A 21,641-nucleotide genomic window follows, 5' to 3' on the forward strand; every position below is an offset into this window, starting at 1 on the left:
ACTTCACATTGGCTTTTAACTTTTATAAACATTATTTAATATATTTGTATGTGTATATATAAATATACATATTTATATATACATACATACTTGCGTAAATGTATGCATACATATACATACATTCGTTCGCACGCGACGTACATTGATTTTCTTCTTTTAACACATACTAAACATTTTTTCTATAACTTATGTACAAATATCGTTTTCTTATTAGCAATAAAATTTATTTTAAAAAATGTTTATATGAGAAAATTTATATGATTGTATATTACGAAACTGTAGGATTACATAATTAAAAATAGAATAGACATTCGTTTTTTGTTTTAAAATAGAAATTTTGCTATTATTTTTTTTTTTTGTCGAAATGTGTCGAATAAAATTTTGAGATATTTTTTCAAAGTATAGTGAATTAAAAAAGCTTTCGAAAAATTTAATGTGACCTAAAATAAATACATGTTTTTACTGTTATAAAATAAAAACATGTCTATTAAGGATATACAAATTTAAGTAAGCTTAATCAAAGGAAAATGTTGATGACATGAAAAATCAAATACTGGTGGCTCTTTCGAATCCTTTTTATGTCCGTCTGCCAATAATTTAAGAACCACAAAATTAGTCTTTGCCACTTTTAATAGATCATTGATCTGTAAAATAAAAACCAATTTAACAAAAATATAATATACTTTATAATACTTTGATAGACCTTAATTTAAGAAAAGGGAAAAACTTACTTCAGCCAAGGTATTAACAGTTGTCGGACAAGGTAACAATATTGCACGTTCTAACATATTTCTAGCTCTATGAAAGTGCCAGCAACCTGCTAAATATTGTGTCGAGCTCGAGACTTTATCCTAAACAATTAATCAATCAATAACAATCAGATTAATATTTACAAAATTTCTTAATTAATAATAATATCAATATATTTACTAACATTTTTCTTGTACAACTGAGCGTTAGTCATTTCTGAGAATTCTTGATAATGAACCGGTGGAGGAGTACGAAGAGAAGAGAATGGCAACAATCTATGTTCATATCTTACTCTTTCCGAATCAAATTGAGTTTCTGGAAGAGGAATCTTTCCATCTATACGAAATCCGACCAAAGCCTATAAATATTATTTTTTAATTTAAATTACACACAAAATAAATATATGTATAACTCATTATGTAATTGTGAAAACATACTTTGTAGTAACCGCCACAAATATTTTGCATCGCTTGGTATATTAAACTTTCAAGATGATGTGGTCTTGGTGTGGATTTCTTTTTTTTATTTTTGGCACTTTTTTTACCTCCCCTTCCTTTATGTGTATCATTGTGTGCTTCTTGTTCATTTAAAAATGTATCCGCTCTTGTAATTGCAGATACTAACCATGCGTATAAAAATTCATGCAGATACCAAAAAATATAATGATATTCGTGTACAGAATACAATTCCAGTTCGAAACCACTTAAGAGATACATAATCATTACACGTAACATATGATATAAAATCCATGTGCCAAAGCAAGCCCAATGCGATCTTGAAATGTCACTTTTTAATGAGCGTAAGTACCCATCTACTCGTTCAGCCTAAAAATATACACGACGCATCTTTATATAGAATAAATGTGCCTATCATTTAAATAAGATTAATAGATAATATAATAATCAAATAAGAATTAACGCGCATTACTACCTTATCTTGTAAGGTTGCAAAATCTTCTAATAAATGTGCTAACTTATCCCTTTGTCTAGCCCTATTATGTCCAGTCAATTGCAACAAACTTCCAAACAAGGTAACACAACGTGAAAAAAAACCATCAACATATTCCTTGACCTGATGATTTTGAAGCAACGTATTTTTAGACATTAATACCGGTGGTGCAATAAAATTTCTTGCCGCATCTTTCAAAACATCAGCAAAGTTGTGAACGCCAAATACACGATTTGTTGTTGGGAGATAAACTATTTGTAACATTGATCGAGATAATATGCATGGGCTTCTCCGAGAAAATTCTAAAAAAAAGTCCTAAAAAGAAATTCGTTCACTTGACATTTAAGTTATTAATTGTCGTCATTTATTACAACATTTACTTACCAGTGCTGCATGAAATCCAGTTTGATAAGTGATTTTTGTAACAGTTTTAAATCTATTTAACAATTCATCTAGATATTCTAGAGCCTCAACTCGAGGCTTTATTTTAGTATATCGTGGAAAGGTGGGAGGTAATAATCTCTGATTGACCATAGCATCAAAACCCATTATATTTGGATGATCAGCTATTAAAAATAAATAATTCATAAGAAAGAATATTTAATTGAGCAAATAAATAATGAGCATATATAAACTTACATATTTCATCTGCCTTTTCTCCACGATTAACAGTCTTGATCATAACTTGAATCATATCAGAACAGTTTGATAATAATCTTTGACAATCAACAAAATTTTGTTGCAACTGTTCTTTGCGTCCCATCAGTGATAAAGTTTGGTAGAACATCTTGGTAAATCTAATTCTCACATAAAGTGCTAAGCCATCATTGTACTGTACAGTGAAATACAACACTAGTTAATTTGGAAAATATGAAATACTTCAATGAACATAAATTAAATACTTTTACATATAAAAAAGAATAAAATCTAACCTCTTTTTCTGACTCGATGTCAATTGGTCTTATTCTACTTTTTCTATGAAGTTCTTCTTCCACTTCTCTCAACATAGATATTGTTTTTTGTTCAGTAATATCTTGTTGTAATCTGTATCCATAGTTAAGACTTTGAAAATCTTCTTCCTCAAAAACTAAGGCTTTGTTAATGCAGTCCTTGATCACTTCGATAATTTTATATACGGCGTAACAAAACGTTTTCAAAGGTTTGTCTATTATCATTGAAGGCTGATGTAAATATAAATTAGTAAAAACTGTCTGTACTAAGCTATGTCCTTCCAACCAACACACTATGCAAGAATATGTAGAATCTATTATTCCGATAACTTCGGAGGGTGTTAAATTATCTAATTTAATAGCACCCGTTTCTACAGCTTGTACAAAAGTACAAGGCTTGCTATTCCCACGATTGCACAGCATTCCTGCATCCATTTTAGGATCCATCATCTCAATGGCTGACATTGCTTCAAAAAGACCAAAGAACTCATTGTGTAAGAGTTCTCCCAGTTCCAACTCTAAACAAAAGCACGATACTGTATAAGCCAAGATTATCTTTTTATAAAATTTTAGATTTTATTATAAAATGCATATATATAGATTATCATTTATTCCACTTCACTGTTATTTTTAAACTTAATTTTAATATCGTACTTTTTACTTAATTAATTAAAAAACCTAACGTAACCTCGTGTTTAGCATACAACAAGTAATATAAAAATATATACTTTTATAAAAAGAATTCCTTATAAAATTTAAAACAATGAAATAATAAAATGAAAAATAATCGGGAAAAAAAGAAAGAAAAGAAATAGCCCTAATTAATACACATAATTTATGTATGCACATATATATCACATATATTGCATCTTATTTTGATTACCTGTAATAGCATCGAAGAACTCTTGGGTAATATCTACCCAGTTATAGGAAACTTGATTAAATCTGCAATGTAAATATTTATAAAAATTAGAAAAAAAGTGTAACTCGTATCCCTTTGGAAAATATGTTGTGTGTGTGTGTATTAGGTTATTTCTTGTAAACGTTATACTCGATTTAAATTCAATCAAGGATTTCTTCTAAATATAATTTACAATGAAAATATGAAAAAATTGTAATAATTATTATTCATTTTTCATAACTTACGGCAGTTTTTTATCTTCATTCATATCAACCGAATTTTCATCCTCCACCATGGTCGCCATTGTTGTCCTAACAGCATCACCAATTGTTAAATTGAAAAAAAGAATTTTTCGACTAAAAACCACGGGCCACGAAGAACCTTATTTCATGGTTGGTATAAAGAAGAACTAGAACGCACTCTACCATCATCCCAGGAAACATCTTATGACAATATATTTACCATACTTTTTTCATTTGATTAAACCCCTTAAATTAAATTTTCGATATTTATCAAAAAGTAGAAACAAAAATTGAATTTTATGCTTAACATTTAAATAAAAATTATTTTAATACAAAATAAATATTAAAATGAATTTTTGTTTATTTTCTGATTCATTGTCAGTTAAATGTAATAATTACTTGCACATTTATTTATTTAAATTTCGTGCCCTATATGTACTAAGATTTGTGCGCAGTCTCAAATCTAAAATGAAATTGACACACAATCTTTAATTTGAAGAAGGGGAAGCAACACTTGAAAAAAATATTCTCTTCTTTAAGATTCTTTCCTATTGAGTAACGTTATATACATATATAATATATTTCTTAATTATACTTTTATAGTGTGAAATAAATATAAAAATAAAATATACATGTTTGACAATTTATATTGATAGAATTATACAGTGTAAATTAATAGAAAAAAAAATCTTTATTGAAAATATTTTATCAATATCAATAATGTTGGTATTAATGTCTGTGAGATTGACAGATCGTGTTGACTAAATCCATTCGTAATACGCGAGTTGTGTGTTTATTAAAATTGTAACGAAATATTATTTATATTATTATTTGTGAGGTTAACTAGAAAAAAGTATCATGGATGAAGCCAAATTTTTGAAAAGGTATGATTGTATATATAAATTTTGTATATTTTATATCGATTATACAAGAATACATTTGTTTACATAGTTGTCAGTTTATGTATCAAATAATTTAGATCTGATTAATATTTACATTATAATTTATAGAAAAGTTAGATCTGGAACATTGGATGTACATCCAACAGAAAAAGCATTAGTAATTAATTACGACGTAGAAGCTCTCATTTTAGGAGAACTTGGTGATCCTATGCTTGGAGATCGCAAGGTAAGGTCTTGCATATAATTGAAATTAATTTATCTCCTAAAAATAATTAATTGTTTAATTACTTATGTTCCATATTATAGGAATGTCAAAAAATAATTAGATTGAAAAGTTTAAATGCTGATACTAATGTATCATTATTAGCAAAGGAAGTTATGGATAAATGCTCTCTGATACACGAGTCTAAATTGCACGAAGTTGAACAGCTTATTTATTACCTTCAAACACGTAGAACCAATGAAAGCGGTAAGGTTTTTTTGATTGTAATTTATTTATTTCTTTAATTAATTGTATATATGTTTTTTTTTACATAGGTAATGACAGTACTACTCAGCTTCAAAGACCAACGTCATCTAATTCAATGAATATAGAAAGCAGTGATTCAGAACGGGCTATCATCAGTAACATTAATAGTTACATCGAGTTATTGTATGAAGAGATGTCAGATAAAATAAAAGGATCATCTTTGATTCTACAATTAGCTCGTATACCTGACAATCTTTTGGAATTAACTAAAAATGGTAATTCTTATTAATATTATATGAACGTATAAAATTATTCTTATTACTATCGATGTCTTTTTTCTAGAATCATTATTGAGTGCTTTGGCTAGAGTTCTTCGAGAAGATTGGCGACGCAGTATAGAACTTTCAACTAATATTATATACATCTTTTTTTGTTTCTCAATGTATAGTCAATTTCATAATATTGTTCTTGAATACAGAGTAAGCATACAATATTAAATAAGAAGCATAGTCATCTTGACAACATTTTTATAACATTTATTATAATGTATTATTTTTGGATAGATCGGTTCTCTTTGTATGGATATTATAATTTTTGAGTTAAACCGTTATGATCAATGGAAGGAGGACATGGAAAAGTGTAGACGTCATTTTGAAAATACTACCGGATTGGTTCTTTTTCCTGCTACGAATGATACATGCGATAGAAGAATTAAAATTATTGATGATATTTGGAATACGGATGGTCCTTTGGATTATGAAGTCAAAAGAAGATCTGTTGAAGTTAATTCTAGTGTCAGTGAAAGTGATTTAAAGAAGATGAAGGATGAACTTGAAAAAAGTCGTAGAAAGTTTAAAAGTTTAACCAAAAAACAGGAACAATTATTAAGAGGTAATATATATTAATAAAGTCCTATATATAATATAATTAGTAAACAATTTAATTACAGTTGCTTTCTACTTGCTATTGAATATTGCCGAAAACATGGATGTTGAAAGAAAAATGCGTAAAAAAATATCATTGGTATGTTGATCAAAACATTGGACAGAACTAACATTGATTTATTAATTCTGGTTGTTACGTTTTTAAAAAAATTATCTATTTTTCGCGAAAACAAGGATCTAATGGTAAAATTACTGTCTGGGATATTATTAGATTTTTTCGTCTTCCTTTTTTATTTTCTAAACAAAATAACCTATATATGTTTTAAATAATTATAGGCGGAAAATAACGTGGTTGAGAAACTACCTCGACTTCTACAAAACAACAATATGGATCTTATATTAAGTACATTAAAATTACTATTTAATTTATCATTCGATGCTAAGTTAAGAGCAAGAATGATACGAGTTGGTATGTTACCCAAATTGATTAAATTACTCAGTCATGGTAAGTATACTATTTTTTATAAATTATTTTACAAAAATGTTGGATATTACTTCTTTTAGTTATCATATAAATTATTTTAGGTGATATCAAAAGTAAAGCAACTATCTTAGGATTATTGTATCACGCAAGTATGGACGATAAAGTCAAGTCTATGTTTACAAATACCGATTGTATTCCGATGGTAAGTATTTGTTACGAAAACAAATTTTATTTATATTTAAAAGGAAAAAAAATATGTAATTATATTGTAGGTGATGGATATGATTTTAAATCCCGAAGACGAGCACTTGAAACAAGAATTAATAGCACTTGGAGTAAACTTAGCGACCAATTCTAAAAATGCACAACTTATGATAAAAAACAATCATTTACAAAATCTCATACAAAAAGCATTTAGAAATCAAGACGCATTGATCATGAAAATGATTAGGAATATTTCTCAACATGATTCAGTGAAAGAGAATTTTGTTGTAAGTTAATTAATACAAATATTTTGTATTACTACTTATAAATATTTACAAAGATACTTAAAAATTAATGTACAAATAAATGTATTATTAGGAATTCGTAGGTGACTTTGCTATGGCTGTAAATCAATCAGATTCCGAAGATTTTGTAATAGAAGTTGTCGGTATTTTAGGAAATTTAGAATTATCCGATTTAGATTATTCTCAAATTCTTCAACGATGTAATTTAATACCTTGGATACGCAACAATTTAGTTCCAGGTACAAATCGTAAATCAAATTTAAATTTAAATATAAAAAAATATTTTATTTTTGAAAATCATACATATCTTACAGGAAAAGCACAAGATGATTTGGTACTTGAGGTTGTAATATTCTTAGGTACCGCAGCTAATGATGAAGATTGTGCTCGTTTGTTGTGTAAAGCAGATATACTTTTGTCTCTTATCGAATTGCTTAAAGGTTTGTATTGAGTTTTATTGTATTCTATAATATTTTATTAAAATGATAAACGATAATCATTTAAATTAAATATGTTACAGCAAAGCAAGAGGATGATGAAATAGTTTTACAAATAATTTATGTATTCTATCAAATATCTAAACATGATTCAACAAGAGATTATTTAATCCGCGAGACTGGTAATGGTAATAAGCAATCTACTTTGCTTTACTCGTTATAAGTTAAAAAACAAAATTTTTTTAAATCATAGAATATATAAAAATAAATTTTCAAAACGTCCTATAATTAAAAAATTTCAATCAATTTACAGAAGCACCTGGATATTTAATAGATTTGATGCACGATAAAAATCCAGCAATCAGAAAAGTTTGCGATGCTTGTTTGGACGTTATTGCTGTTAGTAGTTTCTAATCTGAAAAAATTTACAAAAGAATTATCAATTATTATTAAATTATACAAATATTTTAGATGTGCGACAAAAATTGGGCAGCGCGTATTAAAGTAGAAAAATTCCGATCGCATAATCAACAATGGTTGGAAATGGTTGAATCTATAGGTGCAGATGCAGCTACACAATTACTACCAGATGAGGATGATAGTCTCTCTCCGTTTCTAAGTGGAGAACTTTTAAAGCACACTATGCTGTTCCCATCTGGTAATTAATTTTATCATCAAATATATTATATTATTTATAATAATATTACATAATTTATATTTTTTCTACAGGTAATTCGGCATTATACAATACAGACGATGGATTTTCATTGATGAAAAATTCGTCTGGATCTTCTGAAAATCTCAGTCGACCAGTTAGCAGGTGACCTTTCTTTATATTTTATTAAATAAAATATCTGTCAAACTCTTTTATAAATAATTTTAAAAAAAATTTCTTAGGTATAGAGATCTCGATGAAATAGGTGAACTTATGGCACGTTCGAAATCACGAATATCAATTGATACAGGTTTGGAAGAGTCATATTACAATAACAGAGATAAATTTACTGATTTAGATAATTCACATGTATTGATATGAGGGCACAGTAATATTACATATTACTAACGTGTATTTTCTCATGATTCCTACATGTATCAAAGCTTATATTCTTTCTTATATGCAAAATATTAGAATAAGTATTCTACAAAGATGTGTCATTATATTGAAAAAACTATATTGTGAAGTTATATGAAAAGTTTATTTGATTGATCTCGTAGTTATACACATATATATATATATATCTAGTGCCTTTATTCTTTGTTAATTTATTAGACGTATTTCTCATTGCTCTTCAATTACTCTAGTCATTTATTTTACTTATTATTATTTTTATTATTTTGCAATTATTCAACAAAATAGTTACTACGTTATGAAGTAAATGTAAAACTTCAAAAAGATGTATAATTTTAACTTCTTTTATATATAGGGTGTCCTGTATTACTAATTGTAGAACACCCTATATATATCTTTTTAAAGTATTTAATGTAAAAACAAAAAATATACGTAAATGTTAGGAAGCTAATACCAAAGAGTTTTATATGTGAGATTAAATTGATAATTTTATCAGAAATATGTAAGAATATTGAAAATAATGATAATATGTCAACGATATCGAATATTTTTTATATGCTTACAAATTATAATTTAACTATTATTTTTTTTAGATATAATAGATAAATTTAATATGGCCTCAAATATGTTCTGTCATTTTATTTTTCATTTTTTGATTGAATTTATTTTGCTTAATATATATATGTATCTATATAAAAGACTGGTAGAGGAATATTAACACAATGAAAATTTATCAAGCGATTCTTAATTTATTGTTAGAACTTAAACTTTTTCTTATAATACATTCGGCGTTGGGATTAAATAAAATGGTATAACTATTATCACCATCTGTAAAAAATGTATGTTCTTTCAAATCCCAACTAACAGGACTATCAGAAAATCCTTGCACGTGTAAACTGCACCATGGTAAATTTTTTTGTGATAATACATATTCCCTTACGGTATTATAAATTTTTATCGCTCTTTGTCTAGAAAAAAATCCTGTATATTGTAGATATTTTACTTGATCTACAAGTATATTTGGTTTCGGGCATTCATACGTATTTACATATTCGGATGTTTCTTCATTTTTTCTAATAAAAACGATTCACAAAACAATATAAGAAAATAAATAATTTACGTTGTTACGTTGATATTGTAATATATAAACATTATTTTAAAAACTATACGTACATATCTCCGAAAATACTAAACACACCAAGCCATTCGAAAAAGTCGTCATTCAAATTAAAACTATCTGTAACAATAGGTATATTAACACGATTTTCACTTCTGTATGAAAGTTTTTGACGACAAAGTGAAACACTATATCCACGTTGGTGAAACCATGCAGCAACTGAAGACGGGCACAGATTTTCATCTTAAAATAAAATAACTTGTATAGCGAATTTATAAATGAATATGTATTATATATCAAGCTATCATTATCATTAAAAAACGGATTACCTGGTGGTTCCCATATTAATATTACATCAAAAATCAGATCAAGGTAATTCTCTAACGCTGTTTTAACACGTTCATAATTTTTCTTACCAGGTTGAAAATATTCAGCTGTTAAATCAATTTCCACGACTATGACGATAAATATCCCCAAAACAGAAATAAGTAGGATAAGAGTCAAACAATTGAAAATTAAAATGTTATTTGTTGATATACATACCATTCCGTGTATTTATTTTACGATCAAAGAAAGACGCATTTCCTTCTAATCCAAGCTTATAAAAATCTTCGCGTATCAATGAAATTATCAAAATACCACTTGGAGTAATAGCTATGGCATTAGATAAATCGATTTTATTTCCAATTGCTAGAAGTGTTAATTCTCCTGAAGGATTTATATTATATCATTACATTACTATGCATTAACGCTAAGAGAAAATGATACGTATAATCATTAACGTATTAATATTATACGTAAAATAAATACGTATAATATATAAATAAAAACAAGCAGTTACCTTTTTTAACAAATGCATCAATAAATTGTTTGTTCAATAATTCAGAAACGTGAAGGTCTTTAATTTTATAATAATCACTATCATCTGAAATGCTATTTGTCACAATATCAGGTATATTACTTGATTGTGGAAGTATTAAAGAAACCTATACAAAAAAAATTATCAATCAAATTGACCACTTTTCTTTTATGCACATATATTTTTTATACATAACCTACAAACACGTGAAGAATTGCGACGTCAGTTACTTACTACATGATTGAAATAATGCTTTTTAATTATAACAGGAACGTCTTTTTTCTTATTATCTAATTTTTCAACATTGAAATAATGTTGAGGTGGTTTAAAATTCCATACTTCAGGACTCAACATTCTAACCTAATTCTATGTATATCTTGATTATGTTAAAAGCACGTTGTTCTGTTTACCAATCACAAGAGCATGTGTGCACTCACATTGATATTTATATCAAAATACTATACCACTGTATCTAAACTAGAACTCTACCTCACTTATCACCCAGCCTCGGTAGCGCAGTAGGCAGCGCGTAAGTCTCATAATCTTAAGGTCGTGAGTTCGATCCTCACCCGAGGCAATATTTTTGCTAAATTTTTAAAAATTATTTTTTTTATACATTTAATAACATTAATTAATTTGTATATAATTATTAAAACCATCCATCACCTTTCTGAATCTAACTCGTTCATCAATAAAAGTAAAATATTTTATTTTTCTAAAATATATCAAAAAACATAATATATATATATATATATGATATTTTTATAGTTAATTTCATTGATTAGCTACATTTGTGTGGCTGCCCTGCTTGACGAGTACCAATTCTCGTCGCCAGGCGCGTTCCGATCGAAATTTCGACATTATTTTTAAGGTGATCCTCAGAAACGTATGTGAGACAACAATCTCTATGAAGACAACGCATCTTCAGGAAATTAACCTTAGACTGTATTATCAGTTGACCTTATTGGTCGCTATTTGGACAAGTTCGGCTTTCAATTAGTATTTTAGTAGTTATAGAGTGCATTAGTTAGATGTCACTACAACCCCATTATTGACAAGCTCTATTTATATTTTCTTCAATTTTGAAATTGTTTTGATTTAACCTCTTACAGACAAATATTGAAATTTATTTATTTTGGTTTGAATTAAATCCAAAAAATGGCATCGACTAGAGAAAGACGATCAAATGCCGGTAATAAAATGGCAAAGTTGTTAAATGAAGAAGAGGAAGATGATTTTTATAAAACTACTTATGGTGGCTTTGATGAAGTTGAACAAGATAATGATTATATGTTAGCATGATTAGTTCTTCTATTTTTTAAAAAGAATAAAACTTATTAACATTTTTTTATTTTTCTCATTTTATTAACAATTTCTAGGGAAGAGGACGAAGGTGAAGACGAAGTAGATTCTGACTTTAGTATTGATGAAAACGATGAGCCAGTTTCTGATACAGAACAAGAAAGTCCTAAGAAAAAACGCAGATTAATAACTAAAGCTTACAAAGAACCAAAAGCAGTAACGACTCAATCATCTACACCTTTAAAAGAAAAGAAAATAAGACGCCAAAGACATGATAAATTTCTTATAGATAGTACCGGTAATCATATAGCAGTTAACACGTTGACTGTCATGCAAGTTTAACATCTTTTGCTATAGAGATTATAGTTCTAAGGTAAGATATAAAACAATATATTAATGTCAATTAATAATGGTCTCATTAAAAAGTAAACACTAGTCACAGGTGACCGACATGGCAGTCAACGTGTTAAACTTAAAAGAAATTGTTACGATACATAAGTGCTTTAATGTTTATTAATATATATATATAATTTATAGAAAGAAAGTCTATACGTCGGTCTACTGCTGCTAAGTCAGCAGCAACTCAAAAGCGTTTATTAGAAAGAAATGAAGATCAAAAGAAAAAAACTAAAGTAATTAAACATGATACTTGGAAACCTACACAAGAAGAATTACTCGAAGAAGCATTGCAAACTGAGCAAATAAATATGAAATCATTAGGTAGATTTTATTGTCTATATAAAGTAATTTAATTACTTTATTTATTCTGTATGAATTTTTTTGTGATTTACTTATTACTATAGCAAATTTATTAAAGTAAAGCTGTCTCTTTCTCTTATATCCTATATGTTTGCCGTTTACAGAAAAGTACCAAAAATTAGAAAATGAGAAAAAGAATACGAGAGCGGTTAGAAAAGCACATGGAGGTCCAATGATCAGATATCACTCTATGTCAATGCCTGTAATGGTCATTACTGACCCATTAGAAAAAGAGGATGTTAAAATTAATGTAGAAGAAGGAGATGATGAAAAAAATTTGGCTCCAAGTTCCAATAGTGTTTCTGACATATCCGTCGTAGGAGATTCGTAAGATTACTTTGTAACGTTATAAAAGAAAGAATAGAATTATTAGTGTAATTTTAAGGTATTCATTAAAGTAACCTTTATGTAAAGTATTTTATTTTGTTTAGTGAAACAACTAATTGTGATGTAGAAGTTGACCCAAAAGATAAATTAGATAATGCCACAAAAAACAAAACAAGTATTCAATGTGAAGAAACAGGAACGTTTTACGAACGTACCTTTATTACATTTGAAAATGACCAATTATTATTAGAAACATTTAAAAAACCTACTCAACTAAAGCCAGCAACAAAAGCTCTATGTGCTATAACAAGGTAAAAATAAGAAATGTTGACTGTTATAGAAAGTTAGCAAAATATAAATATTAATATATATAGATTAAAAATATGCTTATATTTTTAATGGAATTAATTTTATTTTTCTAAGGCTTCCCGCAAAATATTTAGATCCTATGACACAGTTACCGTATAAAAATGTACAAACATTACGTTTACTTCGTGAAGCATATTATCGTCAATTAGAAGCTCGTAGCGATATCAACGACACTTCGTTAAGTCCAGAATTATTAAGATGGCTTGAATGGAGACAAAAAAATTGTGGTACAAATTATAGAAGCACTATACGTCTTGAACCAGCAACGATTTCTACAAATTCGTAGCATATTTAATTATTTAATAAATAGCAGTTACAAGGAAAAAAAGAACAATTAATATTATAATTTTTATAGTTAATTAACGATTCTAGTAATAATCACCTATTTTTTAAATATAGTATTATAAAATTTAGATAATTGATTCAGCTGTAAGAATACTTTATTTGAATATTTAAAATAAGTTGTATATGATTAAATTTTTTAAAACAAATTTATTTTATGTATTTGATTTTATATATATAAAAAAATGAAATAATTTGAGATTATACTTTCAATTCGATGTTATATTTTACATAGTTTTACATTATAGCTTTGCGTCAGAAAAATAAAAATTGAATATATTTATTGTCCTGTTTTTGTCATGTATAATAAAATTACTTATTTTATCAGTGATATATATAATGAAATTAAGTCTTAATTATTTTTTAAATAATTTATAAAAATAATAGATTTATTTAGAAATAACAATATAATTTGAAAAGAATTTATAATTTATTGAGTACATTGTAATTTTTACAAAAACGCTAAATTATAAGCAATACAGATATAATTGTATTGAGAAAACATGTCATGTAAAGTACATTTACATATTTAAAAAATTATCTTAACTTAATGAAATGGCATTTTTTATTTTCTCTTCTAATTTTTTATTTGCCAGTTGTTGTTCTTTTAAACGACTTTCTAAGAGTTCCGATGTATGATGTACTTCTTTAATTTTCTTTTTAGTATTTTCACAAAACTCAGCAAGTTGGTCAAATTCATTTATTAAATTGTTGTCTTCAAAAGTACTTTTATTACAATCCTTTAATTTCCGTTTCTTTTGAATCGGTTCTTTAATTATATTATCTCTTTTAGGAGAACATGTTTCATCTAGGTTTTTTATTTTTGTCGTAAATTCTGTTAATGTAATAGATTTAAACCACCACGGTAATGTTTTAAAATATTTCATATAATTTTTATTATAAACGATTTTTAAATCCGTTTCAATATAATTTATTTTTTCTTTGACAATTTGGACTAATATATCTGCAAAATTTGTTATTTTTAAACTGCCAGTCACAAAATATAAATGACTTAAAATATCACAGGAGAAGGCATTGCTATTTACATCTGGTAACACTACTTGACAATAACGGATTATATTTTTATGTAATTGAAGTGCATCTTTTACTGGCCATGAAAAACTCCAATATGGTAGCAACAATCCATTTAGAATATTTTCTAGAGTTACTCTATAGTTTAGTGTTCTCCACAAATCATCAAAATATTCATAACTGCAAGGTAATATGTGCTGGTTTTTTATAAATTTTTTAAATTCTGGTGCAAATTTTGTATACATTAGAGATTCTGGATCTAATAAAATATGCATCAAATATGTAACTGCTTCATTGTGCAGGTTTATTAAAAAATTGGGCTCTTTCATAGCTAGAGATAAATTTCCGTTATTAATTGAATCTTCTAAAACTCTTTGCCAAAATTCTTCCGTTAAACAAATATCACATACATTTTGTAGAGTATCCATTTCCAATGGATTTTGAGGAGGTTTATTAATAGCCAACCATAAAATTGTGCTTTGAATTAAATTTAATATAATTGTTTCATTCAATGTTTTCTCAACAGTAATGGTGTATTCAGATATATATCCCGAATCTAATAGGGTATCTAAATCTGCTTCAATTTCGTCTTTTTCCATCTCTAAATTTCCACTTCCCAAAATAATAAGTACTAAAGGTATTGGTAGAAGTTTATCTTTAGATAATATAGTTTTTGTTAACCGTTTGTTAATGGAAATAACATTTTCTGAAGCATTTGCTATAAATATGAAACCATCCGTTCCAATTAAATGATGTTCTGCAATAAAACCTTCAAAATGCCTTATACAAGCATATAAATGTTCACATGAGTTTGATTGAAATAATTTTATTATTGGTTCTGTTGTATAATCCTCAGGACATAAATATCGATTTATTATTTTTTTATAATGCCATACATCAGTCCTATTTTCCAAATCAGGCCACGATATTACAACCTTCCAAAACAAATCTGTCAAAATGTGTATATTTAATAATTTCAAATTTTCTTTAATACCTTCATAAATGATTGCCTCAATAGGAGCTAAATTATTGATAATTGATTTTGGTATTTCTACCGTGCAATGCCTTTTGCGCATATTTTCTATAACTAACTTTTGTTCATTACGATATAACATTTTAGCACATTCATCTACAGATTGCTTCTGTAACCAAACAGGTGTGTCATCTAATGCTTTTCTTTGCTGAGTTTTTTTCAATGTCCATTTCCTCCATATGTAAAAATATTTATTGATCTTTCGTTCATTTCTCTTTTTTGCAAATTCTTCTAACTTTTGATAACTTATTATTTCTTCATATAATATATCATCACATATTTCAGTAAGAAAACCATTTAATATATTATTACTTAAAGAATCATACATTGTTGATTTCTTTATTTCTTCTTGTAGAATATTAGAGCATGGTTCTTCTATCACTTCTTCTATCAATTCTTCAAAGATTTCATCTGTATCTTTACTAATTTGTTGCATTTTTTGTTCCAATTGTTTTGTAGCTATAATTTCAGGTTCCTTTTTAATTGATGACTTATTTGGAGATGGTATATTTTTACTTATAAGCTTTGTTTCTTCAGATGGAACAAATTTTGTATTAGATAGACTTTGATGCGAAGTCGAAGTTACATTTGAAACATTATTGTCAAATATGTTGCATGGTAGAGTAGATTTTTGAAATATATTTCCTTTTCCAGTTTCAGAAAATATGCTCTTATTTAAAGCCATTAAAAATGGTGAAGATTTTTCAAAGCTTTCAATAGGTTTAGTCTGCTGAAAAACATTAAAACTTTGTTTCGGAAGCAATGTGTTATTGTTTGTATTATTAGAAACATTATTATTATCTTTAATTTTTTTCGATAAAGTATCATATTGTGGTTTATCAAACAATGAGGGTGTATTAAGATAATCTTGTTTTATTTGAGTATCCAATGGTAAATTTGTTTCCGTCTTATCTTCAAGCGTAATTTGTTCAGATTTTGATCCAATTTTATTATGTTCTGACTTAAATACAGAAGTATTTTCCGATTTATTTAAATCAGTATCATTAATTTTAGATGTTTTTTGAAATTGACCATATTTGGTAGTTTTTGGTGAGTCTACAAGAAAAGCACTATGGCTTTTTTCATTAGTAAGTAACATTTCTTTATTAGAAGGCTCTGATTCCTTTCTTGTAAATTCATGTGAAATTTCCATACTATTATTAATAGTAAAATTCTGATCTTCTGCATTTATAGACTGAGGCAATAAGTAGCCTTCAGAATTAAAACTAGTATGGGGCTTATGATTCTTGTAAGTTTTTTCAGGCATTTGTCCACCAGCAATGCATTCACTAATTGATAGTCCTTGAGAAGTTCTTTTTGATTCTATCATATAACGAGCTCTACCTTGTTTTATATTTGACATTGGCAAACAGAAATTTTGTCTATTTAACATTATGTATAATTCATCATTTGATACACTGATTCCTACTTGCTCACAAAAATATATAGCCTCATTTTCATTCTCAAAGCCAAGATTTTGAAGTATTTCATATAATGGATAAGCTGTAGATGTAGTTCTGCAATATGCCTTGACCATTATAGATAAAGCTTTAACTCTAACTTGATTAAAATATCTGAGCAAAATGCAGGCATTTAAAAAAGTTGTTTGCCGTACTAGTTTAAAAAATTTGTAATAATTATTAGACTCTAGAGCAGAATATATATTTATTGCAAATTGTACTTCTGATGACTTTTGTATTGAAATTGGAAGTTGTTGCAAGTCTGACATGAAATTACCATTATTCAAATTTAAGAGAATAATATATCCTCGAAATTCTGGTTCATTCTTACATGTGATACCTTTTACTCTCAAATCATGATATATATACTTTAAAGACTGTAAGCATTTTGTTAAGTTTTCTGAATTGATTTTTTTATCAAATATTGATAATTCTTCCGCGCAAAGTCTTTCTGAGCATACTATGTGAAACCTAGCACATTGTTCAATTAATTCTACACTATCGATACAACAAAGTTCTTGTTGAGTTATATCTTTTCTTATTCCTCTTGTTCTATCCCATAAAAAATGATACCATTCTCCTAAATTAGTTCCTTCTTCTTCGCAAAGATTTACTATTTCATGAAGCAAATAACTCATAGTCATTTTTAAGGATTTTACTGGTCTTAATTCATGAGCCATTGGTTCTTCCTGATCTGCAGAAGACCTCGAGTATTGTTTAACAGCAATCATATGATTTATTCTATACTCATTTCCTTCCAATAGTTCATACGGAGCTACTTGCCTTTGCGATTCACGCATCAAGCGTTCTTTTTCAGGACACATATCTGGACAAGTTCCACTTGTAATTTCAGCAGTTTCCAATGAGTGAGATTTAACTTGTTTAAGCCTCATCAAACGATCCCTTGCTTCTAAAATTTTATATTTATCTTCTGATGTAATACCAATTTGATATATTATACTTTGTAATTCTTCCATAGATGCACCATGTAACGATGTCATTATTTGACTATCAGTTTCAATTTTATCCTTATCAATTTTGAGCAACATCTTTTCAGATTTTTTTGTGCGTGATCCTTTGCTTTTTTTCCCAGTAGGTACTCTAAACATATTATCACTCTTATAATCATGTAAATTATATTCTAAATTTGTCATAGCTTCTAATTCTGTTTTAATTTCATTATCTAATTTAAGAAAATTTGTAACTATATTTTTCGGATCTTTCTTTTTGGTTGGAGACTTCGGTGATTTATCTAACTTTGTCCATTCAACAGTAAACTTTTGACCCAAATATTCTCCACTTTTCTGATAGGCATTATTAGCTTCTTCCTTAGATTGAAAAACTACTATAATTATTTGCTTCTTCGGCTTAATAGTAATTTTTAATACTTCACCATAAACATTAAAATGTTCTCTTGCAGTTGATCTTATAAGCAGTTCCTTTGGAACATCTGTACATGTTATTGAATTATCCAAATTACATTTAACTATTTGTGATTTCGAATTTTTTTTTAATTGTCCAAATGCTGAACCATCTTTCAAAGCATTGGCAAACAAATTGACCGATGGTTCGAATGCATTTCTAGATATTTTAGGCTTGTATTTTTTTCCTGTGTCATTAGTTTGTTTCTTGGTAAAACTACTATGCTGTGTTATTGTTTCAGGTGCTGCAAAACTAAATTCTTGTTTGTTGGTGCTTGAAGACATCAAATTGGTTTGAAAACTATAATTGTAAGTTTTTGGAGGACTAAAAACAACGTTTGGCCTAGAAAATGTAAATCCTACAGAAGTTGGATTTTCTGTAGTATTTGTATCCATTTCTTCCTTGTCAGACATTTTTTCTTCTATACAAATAGAATTGTTTTAATATTAATATTGAAGATAATTTAACTGTTTATATATATATATATATATATTACTAACCTCTTATCCGTTCGAAAATTTTATTATAATGTAATGTGTGATTGTTTTACTTTCTATTCATTTTAAATATCTAAAAATATTAAATTTATTCTTTAATTTAACTTTCTTCTTAAAGATAGAACTGCATTTCACTATAATATTATTTCAAAATATTTAAAAATTGAACTTTTTCACTTTGTTCACTCGTTCACACTTTTAACGAATAATAACTAACCACTTAGGAATACTTCGTTGTTCAATCCAACATTCTCTTGAGACACCCTGTATATACAAAATTACACGAATACAAAGTTTCTTTAAAGTAACCAATCATCTTCGATATAATCTGTATATCCAATGAACGATAAGTATTAAGACGTCTGTGAAATATTGTCAAATCATTTCATATTGTCTTCATTACAAGATTATTAGTAAACTACATTTAAACAACACAACTAGTTAAGCGTTAAACAAATACCATAATGATTAAGTTAACAAAACAATATAATTTAGAAGGTTTCTCATTAATAATACCGTCAGTGGCAGTTGGTAATGTCGCACAATTAACTGTTGATCTGTTAATCTCTAATCTTAACCTCCAAAGAATTGGTCAAATTGTGACTTCTGCTTTTATACCCATTGTTGGATTGGATCCTTATGCAAAAACATCTGAACATTTATGTACAGCAGTTGATTTATATGCAGGACTTGAAAATAAAATACTTGTTGTACAAATTCGTTCACCGTTCGTCAAATCGTTAAATAATTTTTATCATAGTTTGTTACAGTTTATTACAGCAAATAAAATATTTAAGGTATACTTTTATGCGCATATTTACAAATGTACAAATAACAAGATTTTTATTTATGTTTTATTTTAGATAGTAATACTGACAAGTAGCTATGCATATGAAAAAACAGATACTCAAATAAATACTACAGAATTAAGATACATTGCATCTCCCAGTATATTAAGTAATAACAAAGAAATTTTCGATGATTCTAAATGGCTCCAATATGAATCTAAATCATCTTGTCCAAGCGAACAACAGATATCATGTATTCCAGGAGGAGGCTTTGCAACTAATTTATTTAATTTTCTTTTAAACAATAATGTACCGTGTATAATATTGTTTAAATTTTGCTCAGAAGGAGATAATATTCCAGATGCATTAGATTTATTAAATTATTTGAATCAATGGATGAAGTTACTAAAAATGAATTCTAGTGGATCTTTAGATGTGAAGTATCCACTATCATGGAAATATTTATTTGGAAATGCACCATCGTCTGAGATATATTAAATAAAATACTATAAATATATATTATAAAATTATTTGTATAAAATTGCTTATTTCTTTCAACAGCATCTCTCATATATGTTATTGCAATATATCTTTATACATTTATATTATATATTGATATAAAATAAATTAAATATAATATTAATATATAATATAAATGTATAAAGATATATTAGATAAAACTAATACAACAGTACATTTTCTTCAATTTCATGAATTTATTTGAACTGGAATCGATCACATATGTGTCCTACATTATATTTTTAAAATACAGAAATACCAGATATATTCAAAATATTTATAATTACAAAATTTTAATCTAACATTATAACATTTCTTTGATGAAAATTATGATGACAAGTATAGAAATCAGACTTTGTAAAATAAATAATATTTTTACTATGCAAGAAGTTTAAATTTAGCTGAAAATGCAGCATATGAAACAAGAGCAGCTAAAAATGCTGCCAAAAATTCAGAGTTGATCCATGGTCCAAGATAAATACCTGGATTATTGAGTACAACTACAGCTAGTGGTTTAACTACACTAGGATCTTCTCCACTTCTATAAGCTTTACGAATAGCAGCATATTTTTCTTCGTCATAAAGCTTGACACTGTAATCTCCTGATCGTGCATGTTTGATGTCTTCTGTCCAAGAAACCTGAAAAAGATAAAACAAATATTTAGAATAAAAATATGTATTATAACAATATACAAATTATTTATATTTATTAATTTACCTGGTATTTGTTATCTGCACTTAACCTTACAGCAGGTAAAGCTTTTCCTTCTACTTCAGCGTATAATGGAATTCCTTTAACACCATTGCTACATTTTAATACAAACTGTGTTGTAAAAGCTACATTAGTAAGAACAGTTGCATCTTCTGTTACATATGCCGATGCTACTACTTCTGGTTTTTGACATGTTTCTGCTGATATTGTTAGAATTACAGCACATAATGTAAATAGAAAAATATAATTCATGTTTATTTTAAATTATGTTTTATACAATAATTGAATGACAAAAATTCTTATTAAAATCTAACAATAGATTCTTATATTATATATGATATAAAATAGCAACCGACAATATGCATTACACTTCAAACACGGTTTTCAGTCGACTTGACTAAAATTATTCTATCATAACGTTATTCAAAAACTATATTTGATTGCAGACGTGTTATGACGTGTCTTTAACCTCTGAATATAAATGGTAGAGATGTTACACAACATATAAATTCATAAGATAATAATGTCATCTATTGGAAGAATATATAATTGAAGGTA

At 27.2% G+C, this 21,641-nt stretch overlaps 7 protein-coding genes and 1 non-coding gene across 8 annotated transcripts; 4 read left to right on the plus strand and 4 right to left on the minus strand.

Moving 5' to 3' along the window:
• Positions 1-13: 13 nt before the first annotated feature.
• Positions 14-3,927, minus strand: Naa35 (N-alpha-acetyltransferase 35). The gene is made up of 10 exons (XM_015316228.2): positions 3,795-3,927; positions 3,532-3,593; positions 2,631-3,166; positions 2,338-2,530; positions 2,083-2,264; positions 1,681-2,013; positions 1,188-1,574; positions 935-1,108; positions 732-851; positions 14-644 (listed from the first exon to the last, which is right to left on the minus strand). The coding sequence occupies exons 1-10, from the start codon at positions 3,851-3,853 to the stop codon at positions 504-506; spliced, it is 2,187 nt and encodes a 728-aa protein (XP_015171714.1). The 5' UTR covers positions 3,854-3,927; the 3' UTR covers positions 14-503.
• Positions 3,928-4,294: 367 nt separating this feature from the next.
• On the plus strand, positions 4,295-9,130 carry Kap3 (kinesin associated protein 3). Its single transcript, XM_015316241.2, is given in 18 exon segments — positions 4,295-4,675; positions 4,802-4,919; positions 5,000-5,162; positions 5,231-5,437; positions 5,505-5,641; positions 5,726-6,053; positions 6,112-6,168; positions 6,171-6,289; positions 6,383-6,551; positions 6,632-6,732; positions 6,803-7,021; positions 7,113-7,278; positions 7,354-7,479; positions 7,560-7,664; positions 7,790-7,875; positions 7,948-8,134; positions 8,206-8,296; positions 8,374-9,130. Coding segments are annotated over 18 exon segments (2,544 nt in total). The 5' UTR covers positions 4,295-4,649; the 3' UTR covers positions 8,513-9,130.
• Positions 9,131-9,274: 144 nt separating this feature from the next.
• Positions 9,275-11,060, minus strand: LOC107064004 (ribonuclease P protein subunit p40). The gene is made up of 6 exons (XM_015316243.2): positions 10,756-11,060; positions 10,504-10,648; positions 10,206-10,370; positions 9,992-10,117; positions 9,719-9,905; positions 9,275-9,618 (listed from the first exon to the last, which is right to left on the minus strand). The coding sequence occupies exons 1-6, from the start codon at positions 10,873-10,875 to the stop codon at positions 9,279-9,281; spliced, it is 1,083 nt and encodes a 360-aa protein (XP_015171729.1). The 5' UTR covers positions 10,876-11,060; the 3' UTR covers positions 9,275-9,278.
• Positions 11,026-11,098, plus strand: TRNAM-CAU (transfer RNA methionine (anticodon CAU)). Its single transcript has one exon. It is a non-coding gene; the product is annotated as a tRNA-Met (tRNA).
• Positions 11,099-11,563: 465 nt separating this feature from the next.
• Positions 11,564-13,913, plus strand: YL-1 (Vacuolar protein sorting-associated protein YL-1). The gene is made up of 6 exons (XM_015315976.2): positions 11,564-11,813; positions 11,901-12,121; positions 12,361-12,543; positions 12,687-12,909; positions 13,014-13,220; positions 13,333-13,913. The coding sequence occupies exons 1-6, from the start codon at positions 11,680-11,682 to the stop codon at positions 13,562-13,564; spliced, it is 1,200 nt and encodes a 399-aa protein (XP_015171462.2). The 5' UTR covers positions 11,564-11,679; the 3' UTR covers positions 13,565-13,913.
• A 115-nt stretch (positions 13,914-14,028) lies between these two features.
• xmas (RRM_XMAS2 and SAC3_GANP domain-containing protein xmas) lies at positions 14,029-19,281 on the minus strand. The gene is made up of 2 exons (XM_015316200.2): positions 19,068-19,281; positions 14,029-18,988 (listed from the first exon to the last, which is right to left on the minus strand). The coding sequence occupies exon 2, from the start codon at positions 18,978-18,980 to the stop codon at positions 14,163-14,165; it is 4,818 nt and encodes a 1,605-aa protein (XP_015171686.2). The 5' UTR covers positions 18,981-18,988; positions 19,068-19,281; the 3' UTR covers positions 14,029-14,162.
• A 105-nt stretch (positions 19,282-19,386) lies between these two features.
• LOC107063985 (proteasome assembly chaperone 2) lies at positions 19,387-20,382 on the plus strand. The gene is made up of 2 exons (XM_015316201.2): positions 19,387-19,861; positions 19,928-20,382. Exons 1-2 carry the CDS (start codon positions 19,529-19,531, stop codon positions 20,348-20,350), a joined length of 756 nt encoding a protein of 251 aa, XP_015171687.1. The 5' UTR covers positions 19,387-19,528; the 3' UTR covers positions 20,351-20,382.
• Positions 20,383-20,548: 166 nt separating this feature from the next.
• Tapdelta (Translocon-associated protein delta) lies at positions 20,549-21,548 on the minus strand. Its single transcript, XM_089172177.1, has 2 exons — positions 21,090-21,548; positions 20,549-21,010 (listed from the first exon to the last, which is right to left on the minus strand). Exons 1-2 carry the CDS (start codon positions 21,333-21,335, stop codon positions 20,750-20,752), a joined length of 507 nt encoding a protein of 168 aa, XP_089028303.1. The 5' UTR covers positions 21,336-21,548; the 3' UTR covers positions 20,549-20,749.
• Positions 21,549-21,641: the final 93 nt, after the last annotated feature.

This window comes from Polistes dominula, unplaced genomic scaffold (assembly GCF_049000335.1).
Source record: "Polistes dominula isolate Pdom_NZ unplaced genomic scaffold, Pdom_raw_medaka contig_73, whole genome shotgun sequence".
Taxonomy (NCBI): domain Eukaryota; kingdom Metazoa; phylum Arthropoda; class Insecta; order Hymenoptera; family Vespidae; genus Polistes; species Polistes dominula.